The sequence below is a fragment of the Miscanthus floridulus genome, chromosome 6 (assembly GCF_019320115.1).
Source record: "Miscanthus floridulus cultivar M001 chromosome 6, ASM1932011v1, whole genome shotgun sequence".
Classification (NCBI taxonomy): Eukaryota; Viridiplantae; Streptophyta; class Magnoliopsida; order Poales; family Poaceae; genus Miscanthus; species Miscanthus floridulus.
The window spans coordinates 117,045,013-117,066,514 of record NC_089585.1 but is presented as its reverse complement, the minus strand read 5'-3'; the positions used below and the strand labels follow the sequence as shown (position 1 = coordinate 117,066,514).

Sequence of the window (21,502 nt, the reverse complement as noted above, 5' to 3'; positions counted from 1 at the left end):
AGAGTTGCTAGTACAAGGCCATCTGCTGTGCGATTCAAATCATAACTAGATCGCTACTTAGAAGATGAATTGGTATCTTTGGAAACTAAGGGTTTCAAGGTGCTGGATTGGTGGAAGGTGGCTGGAGTACGTTATCTAACCTTGAGAAGGATAGCAAAGGATATTTATGCAATTCCTATCACTACAGTGGCATCTGAATCTGCATTCAACACTAGTGGGAGAGTACTTAGTGAGCATCGCAGTAGGCTGACTTCAAAAATGATAGAGGCTCTTATGTGCTCACAAGATTGGTTGCAGAACAAGTACAAAAGTATGTCAATTCTCTTGTTTTGTAGTTTGATTCTCTTTACTTTGATTTTATCTAATTGTTGGTTTTCCTTTTTAGTTGAGAACAAGGAAAAAGAAGCTGCCACCTTCTGGTCTTGCCTCCAAGACATTCAAGAGGGTCTACAGGAATTTGAACTTTGAGCAAAGCAAATTGTCTCCAACTCGAAGGAAACCAACACATCAACAAGACATCAATCGACCATCATGTTTGTTGAATTGTTGTCCTATATATGTTCACTGCAATAAACTTAGAGATTTATTTATGTACCCCTTTTGGCTATGTAATATAATGATTTATGACAGAATGACTTTGTGTGATGGTGTAATGTGATTGCTGGTTGCCGAAGATATTATTATATGCTATTATTTGTCTAATTTTATGTGTTCTGGTTAGTGGTGGTTGCTGTTGAATTGTTGATTTTTATGTGTGTGAATAAATTATTGGCGGGTATGGGTGATCCGCTGGAAATGATTTATCCCGCCGGATATGGGTCTAAGAAAAATCCCCTACCCATAACGAGTATGGGTATTCTAATGATACCAAATTTTTATGACGATAATAGGTGAGTGGCATATCCGATGGGATTTACCCATTGCATCCTTAGGCCTCGTTTAGATGCTGAAAAAATTTCAACCCGATGAATAGTACCACTTTCGTCTTATTTGACAAATATTATCCAATCGTGGACCAACTAGGCTCAAAAGATTCATCTCGTGATTTCCAAGTAAACTGTCTAATTAGTTATTTTTTTTACCTACATTTAATACTCCATACAAGCGGCTAAAAATTGATGTGATGGAGAGAGAGTGAAAAAACTTGGAATTTTGGTTGCATCTAAACAAGGCCTTAGTCAAACGGAGGCGGACGGAAGCAGCACATGGAGAAAATCCCAGCGCCAGAGCTATCGGCGGCGGTACACGCCCGCCTGCTGCGGCAAAAATGTGCGGACGCACAATAAAAATCCCAGCTTTTCCTGCTCTTTTAATAATCTCCCACTGCCCCTCGGCGTCGGCGCCGGCCGCGAGCGAAACCAACGACGCCACCCAAACCGGCAAACCGCCTCCTCCCCTTCCTCCCGCGGGCCTTTCGCCGCTCGCCTGAGGCCTGACTCGTTCGCGTTCCCACTCCACGCCGACTTAACCGGGCGCGCCGTATCCGGTGGGCGGCAGCCTGCGCCTTTCGGGTCGCGTCCGCGCACGCTGGGGGTGGAGGCTGGAGGGGAGGGTCCGGGCGCCTTTTCTCGCGTGTTCCGCCGAGGGTTGGGCTGAGGGAGGAGAGGAGAGGTCCGCAGCGGCCGTCCATGGCGGAGAGGCGGCCGATCTACACGGAGCCCGGCAAGCCCCGGCGGCCGCCGCGCTCTCAGGGTACGTTCCTCGATCGCTGCCCGTCCTGTTTACACAGTCTTAGCATGCGTTCTGGTTTGGACTGGGTTAGATTGGTTGCGCCCTTCCTCGGCTTCTGATTTTGTCGAGTGGTTTCTTCTGGATTTTCACGGTTCACATGTAAATTGTGTCCGGGGTTGGGTAGCGAATCCGAAATCCTCCTCTTCCTTCTGGTCCGAGTGTCCCTGCCGAAATGCCAATGCTGGCGAGCAGCGACAGTCCGCGTACAATTGGCTCTCGTGTGACGGTGTCAGTATTTGATGCCGTTTCTGGTGATGCGTTCGTGTGGGTGGCACCGGCGGCTTGCTACCCTCTCTCTTGAAAATGACGTGCGAGGGTACCAACCGTCTTCAGGGAACTCACATCGAAACTCGAAAGAACCTAGTCATTCCATTTACGTGTGCCACCTGCACCGCCTTCAATCCAGAAAAACTAACCTGTATGTTTTTTCGCGTGGGAATGAAATATTTTCCTAATTCCATGGTAGTAATCTTGATCAGTTTATGCGCTTGATCACTACATGTTCTGTAAAGGAGAACCTATTCCATTTTAGCAAGAATGCTTATGACATAATTGCGCACTTTACTAGCGATTTTGGAGACCATTTGGTGAATGATATTGAAAGGGCTTGGTGAGTATTTAAACCGGACAATGGTCAACGGTCATCTGTACACCTACACCCCCTGCCAAAGCTTTAGGAAATACTTTTAAATATTAAACAATAAACAATAATTTTCTTGCCTGACATTGAAATTCAGGAAAGGTGTTAAGTTTGATGTGTTATGATTTTTGTACACATCTATGTTAGTTATTATTAAAAAGGGCGTACTCAGTGCAGAGAGCTCCCGCTCTATGCGAGGTTTGGGGAAGGGTGTTAGTGGCAAGCCTTACCCTCGCCTGTGCAATGCGAGGAGACCGCGACTCGAATCCGGGATCTTCCGGTCACAGGCGGTAAGACTGTACCGCTTGCACTAGACCCGCCCTTTAGTTATTATTCATGCTTAAATTCATGGAAGTTAACACTTCTGAGCCAAATTAATTGGTAAAAGTTTCTTTGCTTACTTTCATATCTATGACTGACCTAAGCTGAACCTGTACTCAGTTTTCCATATAACCCGTAATCCCTACTTGATACTTTACAATTAAGGACTACATAATTGTTATGTTTTTTTTATCCTAAATTTGTCTTTTTCAATATTTTGCTAGCATTTAAACGAAGTATCCCTTGATTTTTCGTATTATGCAGACTAATTACTGCTAGCCCTTTCTCTGACAGCTACTTATTTTGTTCTTTATCTGCTGTTGCCCCATTCGTATTGTAGTGTTTCTTTTTATCAATCTTCTTGTTGTAGTGTTTCTTCTGAATTCTGATTGGTATTCATACAGAGAAAACCACCAGTATTGTGGTGATATAAGTCTAGGAGCAAACAGAGGTTCTTTTTCTCCGCATAGATTAGTTTTATTTACTCACTAAATACAGTTTATGTGTTATTTCAGGCAGTGGAAATTTTTCAGTTCCGTTGTGGGAAAAGAAATTTTGCACTGATGCTTGTGCTATCCCCTGGGCTAAACTGTGTGAGACCAAGAGATTGATGTCTCTGTACAAAAGTGTGGTTGATTGGGATGACTCAGCTGCATTAGAAGCCTTCAATGATGCAAAGGCGCGCTTCTGTGCTGTATATCATGGTCAACGTTATGATATCCCTTTGCCTGACCCAAACATGTTTATCGATATAGTCAACCCAGATGAATATGTTGATCCTGAATTGGTGGCTGATCTGGAGAAATCACGTCGTCGTGTTCCCAGAAAAGATAATGGTGTTCCTGATGTCTGGGACTCTTTTATTTTCTCAGACAAGCCAGTTCCAGTTACAGGATGGGGTGACACGGAGACCAGCTTCACTCATGGCCAGCAGCTCTCTGCAAACTGGGACAATCAGTTAAAACACTCAGTTGAAGCAAATAAGCTGATGTTGGCAAATTGGGATTATTCTGTCAAGCAACCTGCTCAAACAATTGATCAGCAAAACTCAGGGAACTGGGAAGTGTATGAGGAACAGCAGGATCAAACCAGCAGCTGGGGGGAGCAGACGAATCCTTGCATTACCAACTGGATCATGAGGGATGGCTCCCAAGATGCTTGGAAGCATGATTACAGCTGGGCTCCTGCAGCTATTCAGACTGATCCATGGGACAACCATCAAGGTAGCTATGAGGTGCCTGACAGCCAGGGTGTGTCATATGGACACTGGACTCACTGGAGAAGGAGAAACAATGACTTGGGTAGAAGAAACACCAGGAATAGAGGAGGCCCCATCAGCTCAAAGCCAATGAAATCAAAGTACCAAACGGATGAACACAATGGTGCAAACAATGGTCGGAGGAACTGCCGAGTAAGGAATGATATGCATTATTACTCCTATGAGCAAGCTGATTATACCAAGCAGTCACTAGCTATGTGAGTAAGAAGCTAGGGGGCTATGTGAGTAAGAAGCTAAGGGGCTTACGGCATTGAGAGAAGACGGCAAGTGCCCCTCTCTGCCGCCCACTACGCTTTGGAGGTGTCAGCAGTTTTACACCAACAATAGTAATGGTGGACTGGGATGCACAGTGGAATCCTAAGCCAAGGATAGTAACGTGAAGAGAGGCAGAGGAAGATCGAAGTTGACTTGGGTAGAGGCAATAAAAGGAGATTTGAAAGGATGAAATATACCCAAAGACTTAGCCTTAGATAGGAGTGCTTGGAAGACAGCTATTCACGTGCCTGAACCTTGATCGCTTCTGCTGGGTTTCAACTCTAGCCTACTCTAACTTGTTTGGGACTTAAAGGCTTTGTTGTTGTGTTGTTGTTGTTGTAATAGTAATGGTGGACATCTTCAGATGAGGTAGATTAGAGTTAGTACATCATCTGTAGGTTATGTTCCCCCTACCAGTAGATCATCTGTTGGTTATGTTCCCCCTACCCCTAGTCCCCTTAAGCTGCTGTAGGTAGTACTAATTATCAGCCATTTGTTTGTATATATATCTGTCTCGATATCTGTAGTTTGCAGATGACCCGCCCACTACGCTTAGTTTTGGTTTATTGGCTACTTGCAGCTTCAGTGTTGCAGCAGTGAGAATAAGGATGGTGCTACTTTAATTTACATCTTCTGTGGTTATAAGAACAAATGTTTTGACTCATTTGTATGTTGATGTCGAATGTCACGACTAGAAGCTTATATCCTCTACATGGCTACATTGCTTTCTGGTATTGTGATTTTCTCCTTGTACCAATTTCCTGTGGCTCTGTGTTCTGAAGAAACGGCCATGTTCAACGCCTGCAGATTGTGTAGTTCAATTGAGAAGCTGCTAGTCGTATTTAAGTATATAAGATGCTGTGTCCCTTGGTTTGGCACATGCTATGCTTGCTTATAATGCCAGCTACCAACCTTTTCCTATCGGTTTGAGTCTTTTTCTCGAACACCGATCGGTTTGAGTTGAATTAGTCGTTTGCAAGGTATTGGGAGAGCATTGTTTCGAGAGGCACGTGTAATGGTGTGTCTCTGTGAATAGTTGCTACACACAAGTTGGACGAAGACATGTTTTATGTCATGTTTGTAGAGATTGACGAGATTTACAACTTTGTAACTAACAAATTTGTTATCTGGAATTCGTGACAATATATGGAATTGCTATCATTCAGATGCCAAATAAAAAAACAGATGCAAGCTGGTCTTTTTTTTTTAAAAGTAAAGGTAGGAGCTCTGCCACTAAGGAAAAGTGGTTTATGTACAAGAGCGAACATGGTGCCAAACACACCGGTCATAGGACCAAACACAAATAGCCACCGCTCACACACTTGTTGTTTTACCCCGCAATACACATGGTCCTACGCCTTTGAACAATATCTTCCTTGGCCAATGAGGCAACTTGTGCTGACGTTTTGTGCTCATTTTTTAAAATCCTCTTGTTCCTTTCATTCCACAGGTTTCACACAATGTAGATAAACACTCCATTAAATGTTCTGCATTCTTGCTTTGGCACCTTGGTCGCCGCATCCTCCCACCAATCGGCGAGGCACTAGGGATCTTGTTGGGGCAGCTGCACATCAAAATTTTTCCAGGATAACACCTGGCTCCGGACGGCTCTAGCAAAGGGACATAGCAGGGATAGATGCAGCCCTGTCTCCAAAGGTCCATTACACAAGACACAGTGTTCTTGATGTGGCTAGACTCTCTTTTGCATGTTGTCGGCCATGAGGATTTTGTCATTTATTAGTATCCATGCATGCACTTTGCATTTATTTTCAGCCCTTGCTCTTCAAATGAGATCAGCCTGGAACTTGTGATGCAAACCACGGAACTGTATCGTGTACGCTAAACGCGTGGACTAGTTTCCGTCAGCTGTCCATCTCCAAACTATGGAGTCTTGCACTTCGGGCGTCAGCTGCACATCCTGAAGCCTGATCCAAAGGGCGACAACCGACAAATTCTTGTATCTGCACAGAAGTTGTGATTCGTGTCCTGAGGGATCGGATCCGGCTACCATTTTGTAGCTCCTGGCAAACCGTCCTGTTCTTACGACGCACTAACTCGAAAAGGTGGGGCGCTAGGTATCTTGAAGCTCGAAAAGGTGGGGCGCTAGGTATCTTGAAGCTTCAGCCTCTAGCCAATTATGGTGCCAGAAACGTGCCTTGTTACCATTCCCAATTGTTATCGTGGTTGAGGCGTTGAAGAGCAGTTGGTCTCGGTCATTGCACGGCAGTTCCGTCCCCGTCCAAGGTTTTGAGTCATACACCCACTCCTACCACAACCAACGTAGGCGCAAGGCTGTTCCTAATCTTTCCAAATCGGGCACCCCCAACCCTCCCAATTCCTTTGGCCTGCAGACTGTCGGCCAATTTACCGGGCAATGTCCTCCATTAGTGTTCTCCTCCCCTTTCCAAAGAAAAGATCTTATGAGTTTGTCAATTTTCTTTCTTGCCCATACCGCCAGTGGGAATACAGTGAGGTGATAGGTAGGCATTGAGGATAGCACCGAGGTGACCAAAGGAAGTCTGCCCGCTCTGTTGAGCAATCTACCTTTCCAGCCAGGTAGCCTCTGCCCAATGCGTTCGATGAGAGGTTGCACATGGACCTTTTGCAGGGATCTCGTGTGGAGCTACAATCCTAAGTAGCGGCACGGGAAGGATTCTCTTGTCCCTGCAAATGAGGCTAACACATGGTCTGGATCGATGTCCTGGCATCTGATCGGGTGGACTGAGCTCTTTTGCAGGTTTATGTGTAAGCCTGAGACCCTGCCAAATTCCTGGAGGATCGTCGTGATGGAGTCCATGTCTTCCTTGATTGGGTTAGTGAATATAGCCGCATCATCAGCATACATGGAGGTTCTCCACCTGGCCGTAGGTAGAGGAAGAGCAGTAAGAACGCCTTGCTGTGTTGCCATGTCTAGTAGGCGTTGAAGGGGGTCCATACCGAGTATGAACAGCATGGGGGATAAAGGGTCACCCTGCCGAACCCATCTGATATGGTTGAAAGCTTGACCCTGGTGTCCATTTAGCAGCACTCTCGATGGTGCCGTGCGGAAAAGGATCGAAACCCACTCCCGCCAGCGTGGTCCGAAACCTAAGGCCTGCAATACCTTGAGGCGGTAGTTCCAGCTCACCGTGTCAAAAGCCTTTTGTATGTCAAGTTTGAGGTACAGTGCCGGCAGCTTCATCTTTTGCAATGTCCGCACTGTGTTATAGAAAGTTGTCACATCTATGATTAACATACAAAGGATGGTTAATTAGCACTGGTTTGTATGCACGACAGGCTTTGTTGTTAACCGTGTTATTTGATTGCTAATAACGTGTTGCCCTTGCAACTTGATTAGCTCTATATAATTGCTTGCAGCCGGCCGTTGACTAATGGCTCTTACAAGGACGTGGTTCAGGTTCTCTAGTTGAATGCTCTGCAGGTTGTTAACTCAATGCATGAATCTGCAGCTTCGGTCCACTACAATTGTGATAATGAAATAAAATTCATCCACAGGGTCAGATAAACTAATATGGCATCACTAAGTAATACATATAGTAGAGCAGTAGTTGACAAGAATGCGTATAAACTAGACTCCCACACATTGGTTCTTCAGCACAAAGTTCTTGGCAGCTGCGAGACTGTTCTTCGTTGGTGAAGAACTCGAACAGATGGATGCCCAACAAACTCTCCGTCGTCGGTCACCGTCCGCTGTAGCACGCGTCTAGCGGCAAAGTGTGCCTCTCGGGTCCTTAATGCCACCCCTCTAGCACAGAAGGTGCTTGTGTCCAAGTGGAAACTCACCGCCTCACAGCCGTCGGATAACCAGGTAGTGGCAGACTTCCAGTGGTCATTTCAGGGCCTGCTCGACTCCACAAAAAGGGCCGCATTTCGCGCGCTTATGAAATTCGACATGGCGGGGTTCGAGGAGGCTTGCCAGTCTCGTTGGCACCTGCCCAATTGGTTTGCATAACTTTCATGTAATATAATTTAAGTTAGGTTTATTCGGGTCCTGTTGGCTTCCATCCTTCCACTGTAATCTATAGATTACTTGGGGATGTTGTAATCAGTCAAACTCTGCTTATGCTTAATGAAATACGTGTCACAAGGACACGCTCAGGAAAAAAAGAATCCAGTAGAAGGAGAAACAAGCTATGCTCGTAACTCCACATTTCAGGTGCGTCTTAGTCGACAGAACTTGTTTGTTAATACAAAATCTTAAGGTTAGAGGTCAGTTAATATGGCATCACTAAGTAGAACTGGGTAAGATATTCTTCAACTTGATCGATTTCTTAAGGTTAGAGGTTAATTAGCTCATCTAGGTTCTCCCTTTTCAAAAGTCAGCGTTATTTCGAATTCCCTGGTTGATAACAAACAGTTTAACTTCGACCTGTTCGTAAACTGATTTAGACAGAACAAGCCATTAACTCGCTGATTTTGATAAGCAAAAGATGGAACAGAAAAACTTAACAACTCGTGTGCACAGAGTGCAGAGCAGATGAGATTGAAGCCGCAGATAGAAGAGCCCATCATGAAACTGTGTGGCAACTCCACACCCCTTCCCAGAAGCGATGGTGATTGCGGACCTTGGCTGCTCTTGTGGCCGAATTTTTTACTATTTGGCCCTTTTTTCGAAAGTTTCTCTCAAATAGACCCCTGGCGGAAAGAATTCCAGAAATGGACCCTTGGCTCGGCGCCAGAGTGACTGGCGCCGAGGTCCTGGGCACGGCCCCCAGGACCTCGGCGCCAGTCACTCTGGCGCCGAGCCCCCTAAATATCTACCGGCCAGTCCTTCTTCTCCATCTTGCCCTAGCCGCCCCTGCCCGCGCCGTCGCCGCGCCCACGCCGTGCGCGCCACGCCACGCCGCGCCGAGCCCGTGCCGTGCCTGCCTGCGGCCTCGCCTGCCCGCACCCGCCCGCTCCACGGCCGAGCCCGCCCGCGCCGCTGTTGCTTCGCCTGCCCGCGCCGCTGCTGCTCCGACGGCTGAGTCCGCGCCGCGCCGACACCTCCGCTCCCTCGCCCGAGCCCGCACCGCACCGCCGTGCCCTCGCGCTGTTCCCCGTTGGTTGGCTGCAGCGCCGAGCCACCACGCCCTCCACTGCCGTCCTCGCCTTTGTCTCCACCGGTGGCCTCGGCCTCGCCCCGCCTTGCCCCCTCCACCGCCGGCCTCGCCCCGCCTTGCCGACGTCCGCCGCCACCCTCGCCTCGCCCCGCCTCCCGCGCCCGTCGAGCCGGTCTCGCCGCGCGGAGCGCCGGGCACCCCGCGACCGCCGCGCGCCACCTCTATCGTTGGCCGCGCCACCGCAGGCCTGGATCTTCGCCTTGACCTACGCCTATCGTCCGTCGACCCAGAAAGATAAAAAATATGAATATGCAATATACCTATTTAGTTGGTGTTTGTTATTTACTAGTTATACTGTGATGACTTAGTTAGTTGATTTAGTGAGATATATATGTAGATATATAGAAACATAGATACATTAGTAAATAGATATAGTTAGATAGCTACTTAGATATGTAGTTATATTTGTAGTTAACTACATATGATCTAGCTATTTAGTGAGTACACTATAAATATATACGTAGTTATTATCATGATTACTTAGTTTGTAGTTAGAAAGTACTTGTTAGGTACTATCTATCGTCTAATTTGTACTAAAGGACATGTGTTTCGTTACGTTTTTGAAATAGATGGACAACCTAGTGACCATATATCATGGAGGCACGGTTGAAAGCGATCGTTATGGATATGTTGAGTTTCTTGACATGCAAAGCGTGCCTGTGCTATTCAATGATAGGCCATCATTTAGTGATATGGTTGCAAGGGCTCGGGAGGAGCTGCATTGCTTTGGAGATGATGATATTGCAGTTGATGGTGTACTGCACCAAGGTTGTCCTCCGAACATCTTTAGGCGAATGATCTCAATTGGTTGTGTGGATCAGTGGGACAACTATGTGAGATCGGCTATGAAGAGCCAGCTGCAATGTTTGGACGTGGTTGTTCGTCGGGTGTTAGTTGATCCAATCCCTCATGGGTTTACCCCAGCAATGGATCATCCGGCACACATCGACCCTCCCGTTCCGGAACCTTACCTGCATATGCAGATTGCGCCTACGGTTCCTAATGCTCAATCTGCCCCCAATGCGTTATTTGGAGATGGTTGTCATACTCATGTTTTCATGGTAGATCCTCCTTATGAGATCCCTTTGACACAGAATCATCCGAGTACGTGTCTTAACCGTATGGTTTTTGGGAGCTTATCCCGTTCCTTACATCTATTTATTTTATTCTTTCCTCATTTCTGTAATGACGTTGCATGAGACATTCTTGAGAATATGGATGTGCCCCATGTTGCTGCGCAAGTGCACTTTTCAGATGGATTTCATGGCTCCAATAATGTTGAAATTATGAATGATTCGGAGCCATATGAGATGGCTAGGGCTCTTGATTCTGATGATGATCGTCCTGTTGGAGAGTTGACAGAGAGTGATGTTGAGATGATGAGGCGTATCTTTCCCGACCGCCGTGATCCTAGAGTTCATGAGTTTTGTGATCTTGCTCATTCTGATTTGGCGTTTGCAGAAGGACATGATGATGAGCTCCTAGAAGCTCCTGAGGCTAGTCCTAACATGGTAATTGAGGAGGGGAGGGTGTTCAGTGACCTCCTTGCTTTGAAGAGGTGGTTGTAGGCTTTTGCAGTGATACGAAAGAGGCCTTACAGGGTATTGCATTCATATGTGGAGCATCGTTACATAGTTGTGTGTGACAAGGAACGCTGTGGATCTACGGCGAACCCGTCACTTGGTGGATGCGTATACCTGTTACAGCTATGGATGTGGGCTCGTTTTCCAATTGGTCGTCCAGAGGTACTGGCTCGTCGTGAGTGGTTCCAAGGTCAGCCTCCAAGTCGCCAGCCGACGTGGGCGTACCTTTGGGACCAGGTTAGGGTTTCGCACATGAGGATAGACCGAGCGTACATTGAGTACACGAACGAGCTAGATTCGCTGACGGTGTCTAGTGTAAGTAAATTTTATTTTCCATGCTGCTTTTAAAAGGATTAGTATACCATCTAACATCTTATTTGGACATGATGCAGGTGGAGTGGGAGCCGTATGGTGGAGAGGACGCACTTCCTTTTCAGCTGAGCAACATATGTGGGGCCGACGACTACTTCTATAGGATGAGGTGCCCTCTAATCTACTTCTATGCTGTCGAGTACCACCTGCCAGATAGGGTTGCACGCTAATTTGGTATCCACTGTAGCCTATGCCTCTGTTCTCGACTGGCGTTGACTTACACAAGTAAGTGTTTTGATATTTCAAATGTCTCATGATGATGGTCCATTTCTTATAATATGGTGCCACGTACATGGATTAATGTAACGATGACATACGTGCAGGTTGGATCGTTAGAGGAACAAGAAGATTTTTGACTGGGAGAGGCACCACCAGTCCTACATTGAGGAATGGGAGGAGATGCACGACAACCTGGACGACAACAACGAGCCACACACGAACCGTGAGTTCAGGCGGTACCAAGCTTGGTACCAGCGTTCGACAAGGTGCAGGCTCAGGCTACAGTGGACCAAAATTGACTACGCCGACATCGAGTCCTCCGACGATGAAGACACGACGTACGACCGGTCCACTCGTGCAGGAAGGCAGATGGAGGCAGTACAATGCATTAGGCGTTCTTGGACCGACATTAGGAGTTATCTATTGTAGTTATTGCAACCTTCGAGCCGTATAACCCTTATAATAAGTTACATTCTTGTACAAAAGAAAACAAAACTAAATGATATCTGTTCAGAAGTCTTATTATTGAAAACTTTGTTGTAGGGCAATACACTGAGAAGCTCAGTTGAAGAGATCGAGCGCGTTCGGCCTAGAGTCAATGATGACTACATACTTGGCTTCCTAGATGTAAGATTAAAAATATTCTTTCAAACAAATCATTAATACGTTATATTCTTTCAGTTAACATAGTTTTGTACAACAGAGGCTGTCACGTCGTCTACGCCGTGCGGCTGGTCGTTGTGGTTGTAGGACAAACACGACGCATGACGTGTACGATCCTTCCGCAGGAAGAGGAGCCTTGGGTTCCTCTAGTCAAGCAGCTACAGGGGATGAGGAGGAGGACGAGGAGGCCACCGACGACGATGACATGGACACGAGGCACGATGAGCTTGGGCCCTCTCAGCTCCATGATGCTCCATCGACTCATCCTACACCGCCTCTAGGCACTAGGCGACGCCGTCCACGTGACCCTTACACTCCAGGCACCAGCGCTCTGGGTCACAAGGGTAGGGGCAAGAGTAGGAGACAGTGAGGGACGTGGTAGGTGTTACTATAAACTATTGTGAATTTTGTATTTACTTTTCTTTAACTATTCGGGACTGTATGGACATTGTGGACTATTTGGACTTTGCATGACATATTATGTTGGTTGTGATATTCGTTGTGGTTGCATTATGCTTGTTGGATGATTAAATGTTTAGAATATATATTGATGTCTCTGTTTGTAACTGTGGATGCTTCTAATACAAGACCGTATCTTGTGAATTTTTTGCATGAACCTTTAATCATACTACACTTGTACAAAGGCACAAATGTAGTACATAGATTAACTATAAATTTATTACGTTTATAATCCAGGAATATTTGTACATACGCTGTGTAGAAGAATCTAGGATTACCATGCAACAGTGAACGAATCTATGCTTTTTAGACAATAAACATAGACTTTTCAGATACACGGACATCATCATTGATATAGACCTTTCAGATGCACGGACAACATGCAAGGAAGCACAACTAAACTCTATCTCCACCATCAATCTTATGACTGTTTGATCCAAGGGCTAAGGTGAAGAGGCACACGGATCGCTGATATGGCACATTGACAGGCCTCCATTCTTCCTCTCAACCTATAAATAACCACTCACTCTCTCTCATTCACACAAACAATAAGGAAGAAGAGCACTCCTCAGCATTTGTTTTCGTTGTAGTACCAATGTCTAGAGGGTCATCCAGAGGGAGAGGAAAGGGGAAGAAAACTACCTGGGGGTGGGAGGGTCCTCTTGGTCCCGATTTCTTTGAGGAAGCTCTTTATGAGAGGTTCCTAGTTGAGAGCAAAAGTGATTTCACCAAAGAGGCACCACTAACAGGATACGATGAAAGGAAAGAAGAGTGGCCAAAATGCATGCATGGTGAGGACTGCCTAGTGCAGATGTTCACCGAGGGAATAGATGGAGGTCGTCGTTTCTTCAAATGCCCACGAGCATGGGTAATTGCTATTACTATTTGTTTCTTCAATATGTTTATCTTGTATATCACTTACACGACATACTTTTTGTAGTCTTCCTTGGCCGAAGAAAACTATGGGTTCAGTAGGTGGGTCGATCCTCGACCTATTTATCCGCATGCGAAGTACATCTACTACCTACAAGACCGTATCTTCGATCTAGAAAGGGAAGTTAGCAGCGGTTACAAGGATGATGAACAGGACGACAACAACAATGGTGCCGATTCATAGGAGACACTCTACAATGATCCATATTACACTTGCCCTAACCACAAGAAAAAAGGGGTCTCCCCCATCACCCCCGCCACCACCACCACCAACAACGGGAGGCTACTTGGAGAAGGTGCAACACAATTTGCTATGTAGCCACACTACTAGGATGACTTTATCTTTTTCTTGTGGAGAACCCCAGGTTGAATTACCTAAGGCATGTTAGGTTTAATTATCGAAGGCATGGTTTAATTACCTAAGGCATGTTAGATATAGTCAAAGAAAACTATGTACCCAGGTTCGGTACATGTAGTCACATGCCATTTAATGTGTTTCGTGTGTTGATTTCTATAATGTCGTATGTCATTAACTGTTTTTTGCAGCACGTGTTCAAATGGAAATACGTCCGTATCATTAAGCGGAATATTAAGACCATTGATAATGAAAACAACCACATAATAAAAAGTTCGATACTATGTCACATTACACAACATATTAACAGTACAACTAAGTGTCGATAGTAGACAAAGGGGCAAATGCACTTCCAAATCCTCAATCTGAAACGTACTGAGTAAGCAACTCATCATCCGAATACTAGTCCTCTACTACAACCCTGTTGATGTGGCTAGGCTCAACTGCGTTGCTCTGAACTGCCTGTCGCTTGTAGTAAGCGGCCTCCGCTTCATCTGCGGCCGCTGCGGCCTGAGTGAAGAATGCGTCATCATCCTCCTCTGCCTGTAAGCCCGCCTCTGCTAGAGCGATGAGCTCGCTTAGTCTGCCAGTGTCATCGTCAGCCTCTTGCGCCTGAATGCCCGCCTCTGCTAGAGAGATGAGCTCGCTCAGTCTGCCAGTGTCGTCCTCAGCCTCTTACGCCTGTATGCCCGCCTCTGCTAGAGCAATGAGCTCACTCAGTCTGCCAATGTCGTCCTCATCCTCGTTTCCATCATCACATAGCACAATCGGTGATTGAACGGTGCGACCAGCTCGTGATCTATGGCCATCTAACTTCTTCTCCTTATACCTTGCACGAGCCACCTCTACAGCATGTTCCCCGCTGCAACCAATCCCTTGATGTATAAAATGCAATCAGTTAGCAACTCGATAATATTATATTTAAAACCAGGCAACGAAAAAAAGGTTTTTAAACACTCACTGGCACATAATGTAGCAACATGCTCGTTCAAGACCTGCATCTGTACTCTTGTCTCCTCCCTTGCCTCATTCCTTGCCCTCTCCTCCTCTAACGTCGTCCGCCTCTCCAATCCCCATTTGTTAAGCCCAACATCGATCAGGTTACACATATCGTGTTGTCTAGCAAACTCACGCATCTTTTCTTTGTGATGTTTAACGAATAGGTTGACGTAGTCAGGTCCATATCCCCTCTTCCGTGCAATTACTTGCCTCTTCTTCAGTTCATCCAAGAACTTAGCTTGACCATCATAACATTCCCAACTGTATTTCCTAGTGCTCTGTTCAAAACAAATATTATATCATATATGTCTTAGCAAAACAAACAAAATACGATTTCATGTTTACCAGAAAAATAATAAACCTCATCATACTCAATCATATGGCCGCAATAATGACATATTCCAAGCTCCGAAGGGACTAGGCCATAGTTGGATTTTACACCACATTCGCACATGACAGGAGGTGCTTTGTAGATTATCCATTCTTTCTTCTTTTCCTTAACCCTCCGTGGTTCTTCCGGCCATTGGTTCTTAGGACCATACAACCACTCCTTGAAATGACACTTCACCATTGAATACACCTAAATAATGAGACATTAGTACATAAACACATATAGCTCAAGATTTTAACACATACACTTTGCATTTACTTCATGCTTGTTTGGACACACAAACTCCAACGTATTCTCAGGGTTTATCACAGCTCGATCTCTGCAATCGCATAGAGGAGGTTCCTCGAGTCGTCTAACTACGGCTAGGTGCTTCTCCTTAGCCGTCATTGCCGGAGGGTTAGGGGGGTGGAACCCACCGCTTGAAGTGCTCATGTGGATGTCTCCCTCTAAACCAATAGTCGAAAAAGAGGTACCTAGGATCAAACTTGTCTGCACCATCGATTCACTGAAAGAAAAAGCATTTCTCATGGTCCTACCCAACGAGATTCCAATAAAATATTAGTACCATACTTAAACAAATAAAGAAAAAGGATAGTACAAACAATTTCTTACATTAAACCGACTACATGTGTAGAAGCAACGCGCGGCTGTGTCCGAATGTTTCGATTGAAAAACATAGGCCGGGAAACCACAGTCACAGTTAGGGACAGGAAGGTCATGAGGAACGGGGGCATCTTTGCTAGACGCGTCGGGGTATAATTCTCGAGGACGACCCCGTTTTCGCCAAAACTCCTCCCGAAATATTTCTTGCATCTAACAAATAGGATGTAATTTAGCAAACATAAATAAAAACATCACAACAAAATATCAATGAGAACCATAACTACAATACAATCAATTTCGTTCTAAGAACCAAAAGCAGTTAACATTATACCCTAAACCTAGGGGTTTTCATTTCATCCACAACAATAAACCCATAACATAACTACATGCGGCTTGGTTTGCTAACTTTTTTCACGCCTTGAAATGAACCTACGGTTGTATAATACATATATTGAGGGATACAATGAAACCCTAAGTGATGACGATTCTTAGGTTAAAAAATCCGACTAATATGTACCGAATCGATGCGAGAAAAACAAGAAGGTGAGCGAGTATACCTTGCTCTCGAAGATCTACGGATCAAATCAAGGTTTTCAAGGTCCAATATGTCGATTCGTGAGGTAGGGTGAAGTGGCGAGAAAAAAACCCGAGGAGAAATAAGAGGAAGAACGCTCGGGGAAGAAGTGCAGGCTGGGTTAAATGCAGGTGGCTCGGCGCCATTCACTATGGCGCCGAGCTCGGCGCCATTCACTCTGGCGCCGAGCCCCTGGCAGGCCATTTTCTCGTGCCCAGGACCTCAGCGCTAGTCACTCTGGCACCGAGCCAAGGGTCCATTTCTAGAATTCTTTCCGTCAGGGGTCTATTTGAGAAAAACTTTCGAAAAAAAGACCAAATAGTAAAAAATTCGACTCTCGTGGCCCCAGCGCACTCACCTTGGTCTCTGCTGCTGTCGATGCCATTCATCGCCAGTGTCTTGAACTCCAACAGCCACGGCCTGAGCTGAGCCTGCTCCTCAACGATCTTCCCAGGCTCCCAGCAATGATTTCAACACTACAGTCAAGCACTTGGTAGCGTTCCAAGAAAGGAAAAACATTGACAAGGGTGAGCACGGTTTCTCACCATTTGTCATGACTAGTATTGTGCCTGGGTCCTTCTATGGAAGACTGTTCACTACTGGATCGGTGCATCTTGTCCTCTCATCAAATAGCTTGCACTGGCTTTCAAAGCTAGTATCCACATATTCTCTGTTCCGTTACGGTAGTATCAACTACTTTTATTTAAGCTTAATGTTTAAGACGCGGTAACTGGTAGGTACCTGTAGACCTACTGAAGAATGGCATTCCGATGTACCATAGCGACGAGCAACTATGGCGGAAAACACGGCCCGTTGTGCTTGATCCTTATGCCCAGCAATTTAGAAAGGACCTTCTTTTGTTCTTGGAGTGCAGGGCGTAGGAGATGGTTCCTGGAGGAAGGTTGATTGTTTCCTTGACTGGAACACAATCTCCGGCTTCTGCCAGCGATGGATCAGCTCAACAAATATGGGAGTTCATAGCCCGTATTTTAGACGACATGGCATCAAGGGTATGAATTTGCTGGTTTATATATCCTATAAAGGTTTTTTGGACCTCGCTACAGGAAATTCAACTCAATGTTTTATTATTCCTGAGTTTCTTGCTGCAGGGTGTGCTTGATAAGCAAAAATTGAAGGCTTTCTACATACCATTATATTCGCCGTCTGAGAAAGAAGTAAAGGAGATAATAAAAGAGCAGGGATCTTTCTCCATTAATGAACTTCAAGTGCATGACAGTATAGCTGGTGTGAACAAAGCAGTGATCAGCCCCAAGATGATGGCATATGCGCTTAGGGCTGGCATTGAGCCAATAATACTGAACCAATAATCCCTGTTCGTTTGAACTTATCAGCCGGCTTATCAGCTAGAATCTATAATATTTTTCTTTCACAACAAAACAGTTTTAGCCGGCTTATCAGCCGGCTTATCTATCGGTCGAACAGAGCCCGATGAATTTGTCAACACAGCAGAGAAGTTCAACAGTCAAGCTCTCTTACAAAATGAACTTACCAAGAATCCTAGGGTTTTCCTTGCTCTTTCTCTTGAAAGGCAGAGTTGATGACTAATTCAACAGTTTTCCATTTGTGTTGATTTCAAGATTTACTTATCTGGCTTCAAAAATTGAGGGGGTTATTATATATTTATTTCTGTTGTTTTCACATGTTAATAATAATGACTTCATTATACAAACAGGCTTTCAGTAAAAAATTGTGCGTTGTCGTGGCACAGAGAATTATGCCAATTTTTTACTACTAGCTTAAAGTTTTGGGTTAAACTATTAATGGAACTAAGATACGCTTTGTTTGCAATGCCAAAGCTGTGCACTCGTTTGTCTTTATGATGTTATTATCTTATACAGCATGCAAAAAGCGTTAAATATGACAGTAAAAAACGTTAAATATGAACATGGGAAAAACCCTTGTGAAACTTCACAAACATGATAGGGAAGCGATGTAATCTATGTGCCCAGCAGTTACACAATAATTTTAGAGTTAAATGCACCAGAGATCCATTAACTTGTGAGGAAGTTTCAGTTGAGTCCATCAACTTCCAAAGTGACTTTTTAGGTCCATAAACTTTTAAAATGATTCACTGCAGTCCATATCTATTTATTTAACCTTAAATTCAAAGCACATTTGTAGAAAACTCCTTCCCACACGCATGCAGGTGCATGCATGGCCCTCATCCGCGTGCCTTCCTCCCCGCGCAGCAGCTCCTCCACGGCCGCGGCCACCCCGGCGCGCGTCATGCCCGCCTCGAACGGAGCTTGCCTGCTGGGTTGGCGGCGTCGGACAAGAACTCGACGTCGTTGCAGCACGACGGCGGCGGCGGCTTCAAGGACAGCGACGCGACGTTCGTGGCGGATCAGGCAGAGGGCACCGCGACGGCCACGCCGGCGGCGACGGCGACGGCCAGCATTGGGAAGCAGGTGATCGAGGCCCTGGAGAGGGGCAACCGGGCGCTGGCGCAGCATCTGGAGGAGCACAGGCGCAGCTGGGACGCCGACAGGGAGCAACGGGCAGCTCTCCTCCGCGCCATGGACAGGGTCGCCGACGCCGTCTGCAGGATCGACGATAAGCTCTGAGGGTCCGGGACGCCGACGCGAGCTGCATGGGATGCTTCGGTTGCCTTCGCCGTGGACTCAATGAAGAATGACAAATACAAGACATGCATGCGTAGATGCATTCAGAATTTCAGATAGCAGTGCACATGAAGCAAGGACGATATATATATACAATGTTTCTCAATGGAGCTGGAGCCCGTCAGTTCAGGCTTCCGTGGTGGTATGGTAGTAACAGTGAAGTCACTCCATCCTTCACTGCATTTCGACAGACAGTCTCCATCTCCATCTCCACACGTTCAGTGTCCGTTGTCCCACTGGATCTCCATCTCCATCTTCACTGCATGTAGTTATCTGATTTTTGAGAATGAACAAGGCATATATATATGAGGACATGAAGGACCAGACGGCGTACATGATGCCCAGGCTCCCGATGACGGCGCCCTTGATGAGCCCCTGCTTGATGCCGAGCGCCGTGCTCCGGGCCAGGGCGCGCCCGAACCGCTCCAGCGTCTGCCGCTCCCCGCGGTACGACACCACGGTGCGGATGGACGACACCGCCTGCTCGGCGACGCCGCCGGCCTCCTCGTACGCCGCGCGCGCCTCCCCCGCCGCGGCGGCCATGCGTTTGCCCAGGACCACACTCGGGGCCACGAAGAGGAGCGTGAACGGGAGGCCCGCCAGCGCGAGCCGCCACGCGAAGACGAAGGACACGACCAGCGCGCCGAAGAAGAGCGTCATGTTCGCCAGGACGTTGGGCAGCTGCAACATGGACGAGGAGAGATTAAGCGGCCTGGCCCGGCATCGGCGTGCATGCAAGTGCAGGGCGCAAGGAGAGATGGCCCGGACGTGTCGAAGAACTCCACCTGCCCATGCCGGAAAATGTGACAGGGGAACGTACGTTGGTGGCTGAGAACTTACCTTGTCGACGGCGCTGGAGCTGAAGGCGCTGTCGGCGGTCCCGGCGCCGCCGTAGCTGTTGACGATGTCGCCGAGCACGAGCATGGAGAGCGGCTGCATCATGCCGTCGCCGAAGCTGCCCAGCACGCCCAGCTCCATGAGGCACCGGTCCGTGTCGGCGTAGCGGACCAGCTCCAGAACTGTGGCCTTCTCCCTGGTTGCACGTCGTCGCGCATGCCGTGCGCGAGCGACGGCGCCGGGTGGAACGTGCTGACGTTGACGACCAGCATGTCGACGTCACGGGGGCCGAGGCCGAGGCTCGTCTGCCTGGCCCTGGCGAACAGCTCCGCCACGGTGGCGTGGAAGAAGGCGTCCATCTCGTCGAGGCAGTCCTGGTGGGTGGGGTTGTGCTCGCGGCCGGCGATGACGGCCTCGGCTTTGGACGTCCATGACCGCAGCGCCAGGAGCTGGTCGTCCACGTCCGCCAGCAGCGGGTGTGTGTGGCACGGCACGCTCGCCGAACGCACGTGCCCCGCCACTGCTAGCGGAATCGCTGATCTCGCCGGCGGCGGCACGGTCATCGTCGTCGGCGCCATCGATATCGTCGTCGTCACGTATACATCGATCTGTACGTACGTCCGTCCATCTTGAAGAAGCCCCTGAGCGAGGCCAAGTGTGGCACTGGCCGCAGCTCGTCGGCGACGGCGGCGAGCAGCAACAGCAAGCAGCTGCAGCGGGGCGGGTCGTCGTCGTCATCGTCGGGCGGGTCGTCTTTCAGGGCCGGCATCGTCGACGGCGGCGAGCAGCAAGCAGCTGCAGCGGGGCGGCAGAGCACAGGGGCGCCGGAGCATGCAGCAAGCAGGAGCATGCGCCGGAGCAAGCAGCAAGCAGGAAGCAAGCAGCAAGCAGGCCATGGCATGGCATCGCGGCGAGTGGTCGGAACTTTACGTGCCTTTCCAGATCTCGACGTCCTCCGTCAGCTTCTGGTACACCGGCGTGGCGGACCAGACGAAGAAACAGCCGGGGCGCAGGACGCGGTTCAGCTCCAGGAGGAGAGCGCCACCTGCACGGGGACACGGCAATCTCGGCATCGTCAGCAAGGGATCTCGGACAAGGAGGACGCACAGTGGAATGGGGACGGCGGCGTTCGAGGCGGGCATGACGCGCGCCGGGGTGGCCGCGGCCGTGGAGGAGCTGCTGCGCGGGGAGGAAGGCGCGCGGATGAGGGCCATGCATGCACCTTCATGCGTGTGGGAAGGGGTTTTCTACAAATGTGCTTTGAATTTAAGGTTAAATAAATAGGTATGGACTGCAGTGAATCATTTTAAAAATTTATGGATCCAAAAAACCACTTTGGAAGTTGATGGACTTAACTGAAACTTCCTCACAAGTTAATAGATCTCTGGTGCATTTAACTCATAATTTTAATAGCAACTCCATGTGGAGCATAATGCATCAGAGGATGTCGGGAAACAGGGATATGTCGAGGTCGTAGTTTTTTTTCTTTTTTTGGTCGTGTGTTCTCTTCTTTGTTGAAGTGTGAGCTAAGTGCTCTTGTATCC

At 47.5% G+C, this 21,502-nt stretch overlaps 2 protein-coding genes and 1 pseudogene across 2 annotated transcripts; 2 read left to right on the top strand and 1 right to left on the bottom strand.

The window, feature by feature from the left end:
* The first annotated feature begins 1,290 nt into the window (after positions 1-1,290).
* Positions 1,291-4,928, top strand: LOC136459224 (uncharacterized). The gene is made up of 2 exons (XM_066459104.1): positions 1,291-1,692; positions 3,208-4,928. Exons 1-2 carry the CDS (start codon positions 1,629-1,631, stop codon positions 4,170-4,172), a joined length of 1,029 nt encoding a protein of 342 aa, XP_066315201.1. The 5' UTR covers positions 1,291-1,628; the 3' UTR covers positions 4,173-4,928.
* Positions 4,929-8,703: 3,775 nt separating this feature from the next.
* Positions 8,704-17,807, top strand: LOC136461080 (probable methyltransferase TCM_000168; annotated as a pseudogene).
* Positions 17,808-19,240: 1,433 nt separating this feature from the next.
* On the bottom strand, positions 19,241-20,110 carry LOC136459223 (ABC transporter B family member 15-like). Its single transcript, XM_066459103.1, has 3 exons — positions 19,962-20,110; positions 19,456-19,802; positions 19,241-19,380 (listed from the first exon to the last, which is right to left on the bottom strand). The coding sequence occupies exons 1-3, from the start codon at positions 20,097-20,099 to the stop codon at positions 19,296-19,298; spliced, it is 570 nt and encodes a 189-aa protein (XP_066315200.1). The 5' UTR covers positions 20,100-20,110; the 3' UTR covers positions 19,241-19,295.
* Positions 20,111-21,502: the final 1,392 nt, after the last annotated feature.

What these genes read in the sequence shown, in the direction of transcription:
- LOC136459224 (XM_066459104.1), top strand. Translation starts at nt 1,629, where the DNA reads ATGGCGGAGAGGCGGCCGATCTACACGGAGCCCGGCAAGCCCCGGCGG. An exon ending in GCGGCCGCCGCGCTCTCAGG is followed by an intron (nt 1,693 to 3,207) that starts GTACGTTCCTCG and finishes GTGTTATTTCAG; the next exon opens with GCAGTGGAAATTTTTCAGTT.
- LOC136459223 (XM_066459103.1), bottom strand. Translation starts at nt 20,099, where the DNA reads ATGGAGCTGGGCGTGCTGGGCAGCTTCGGCGACGGCATGATGCAGCCG. An exon ending in GCTCCAGCGCCGTCGACAAG is followed by an intron (nt 19,803 to 19,961) that starts GTAAGTTCTCAG and finishes TCCATGTTGCAG; the next exon opens with CTGCCCAACGTCCTGGCGAA. An exon ending in ATCGGGAGCCTGGGCATCAT is followed by an intron (nt 19,381 to 19,455) that starts GTACGCCGTCTG and finishes AACTACATGCAG; the next exon opens with TGAAGATGGAGATGGAGATC.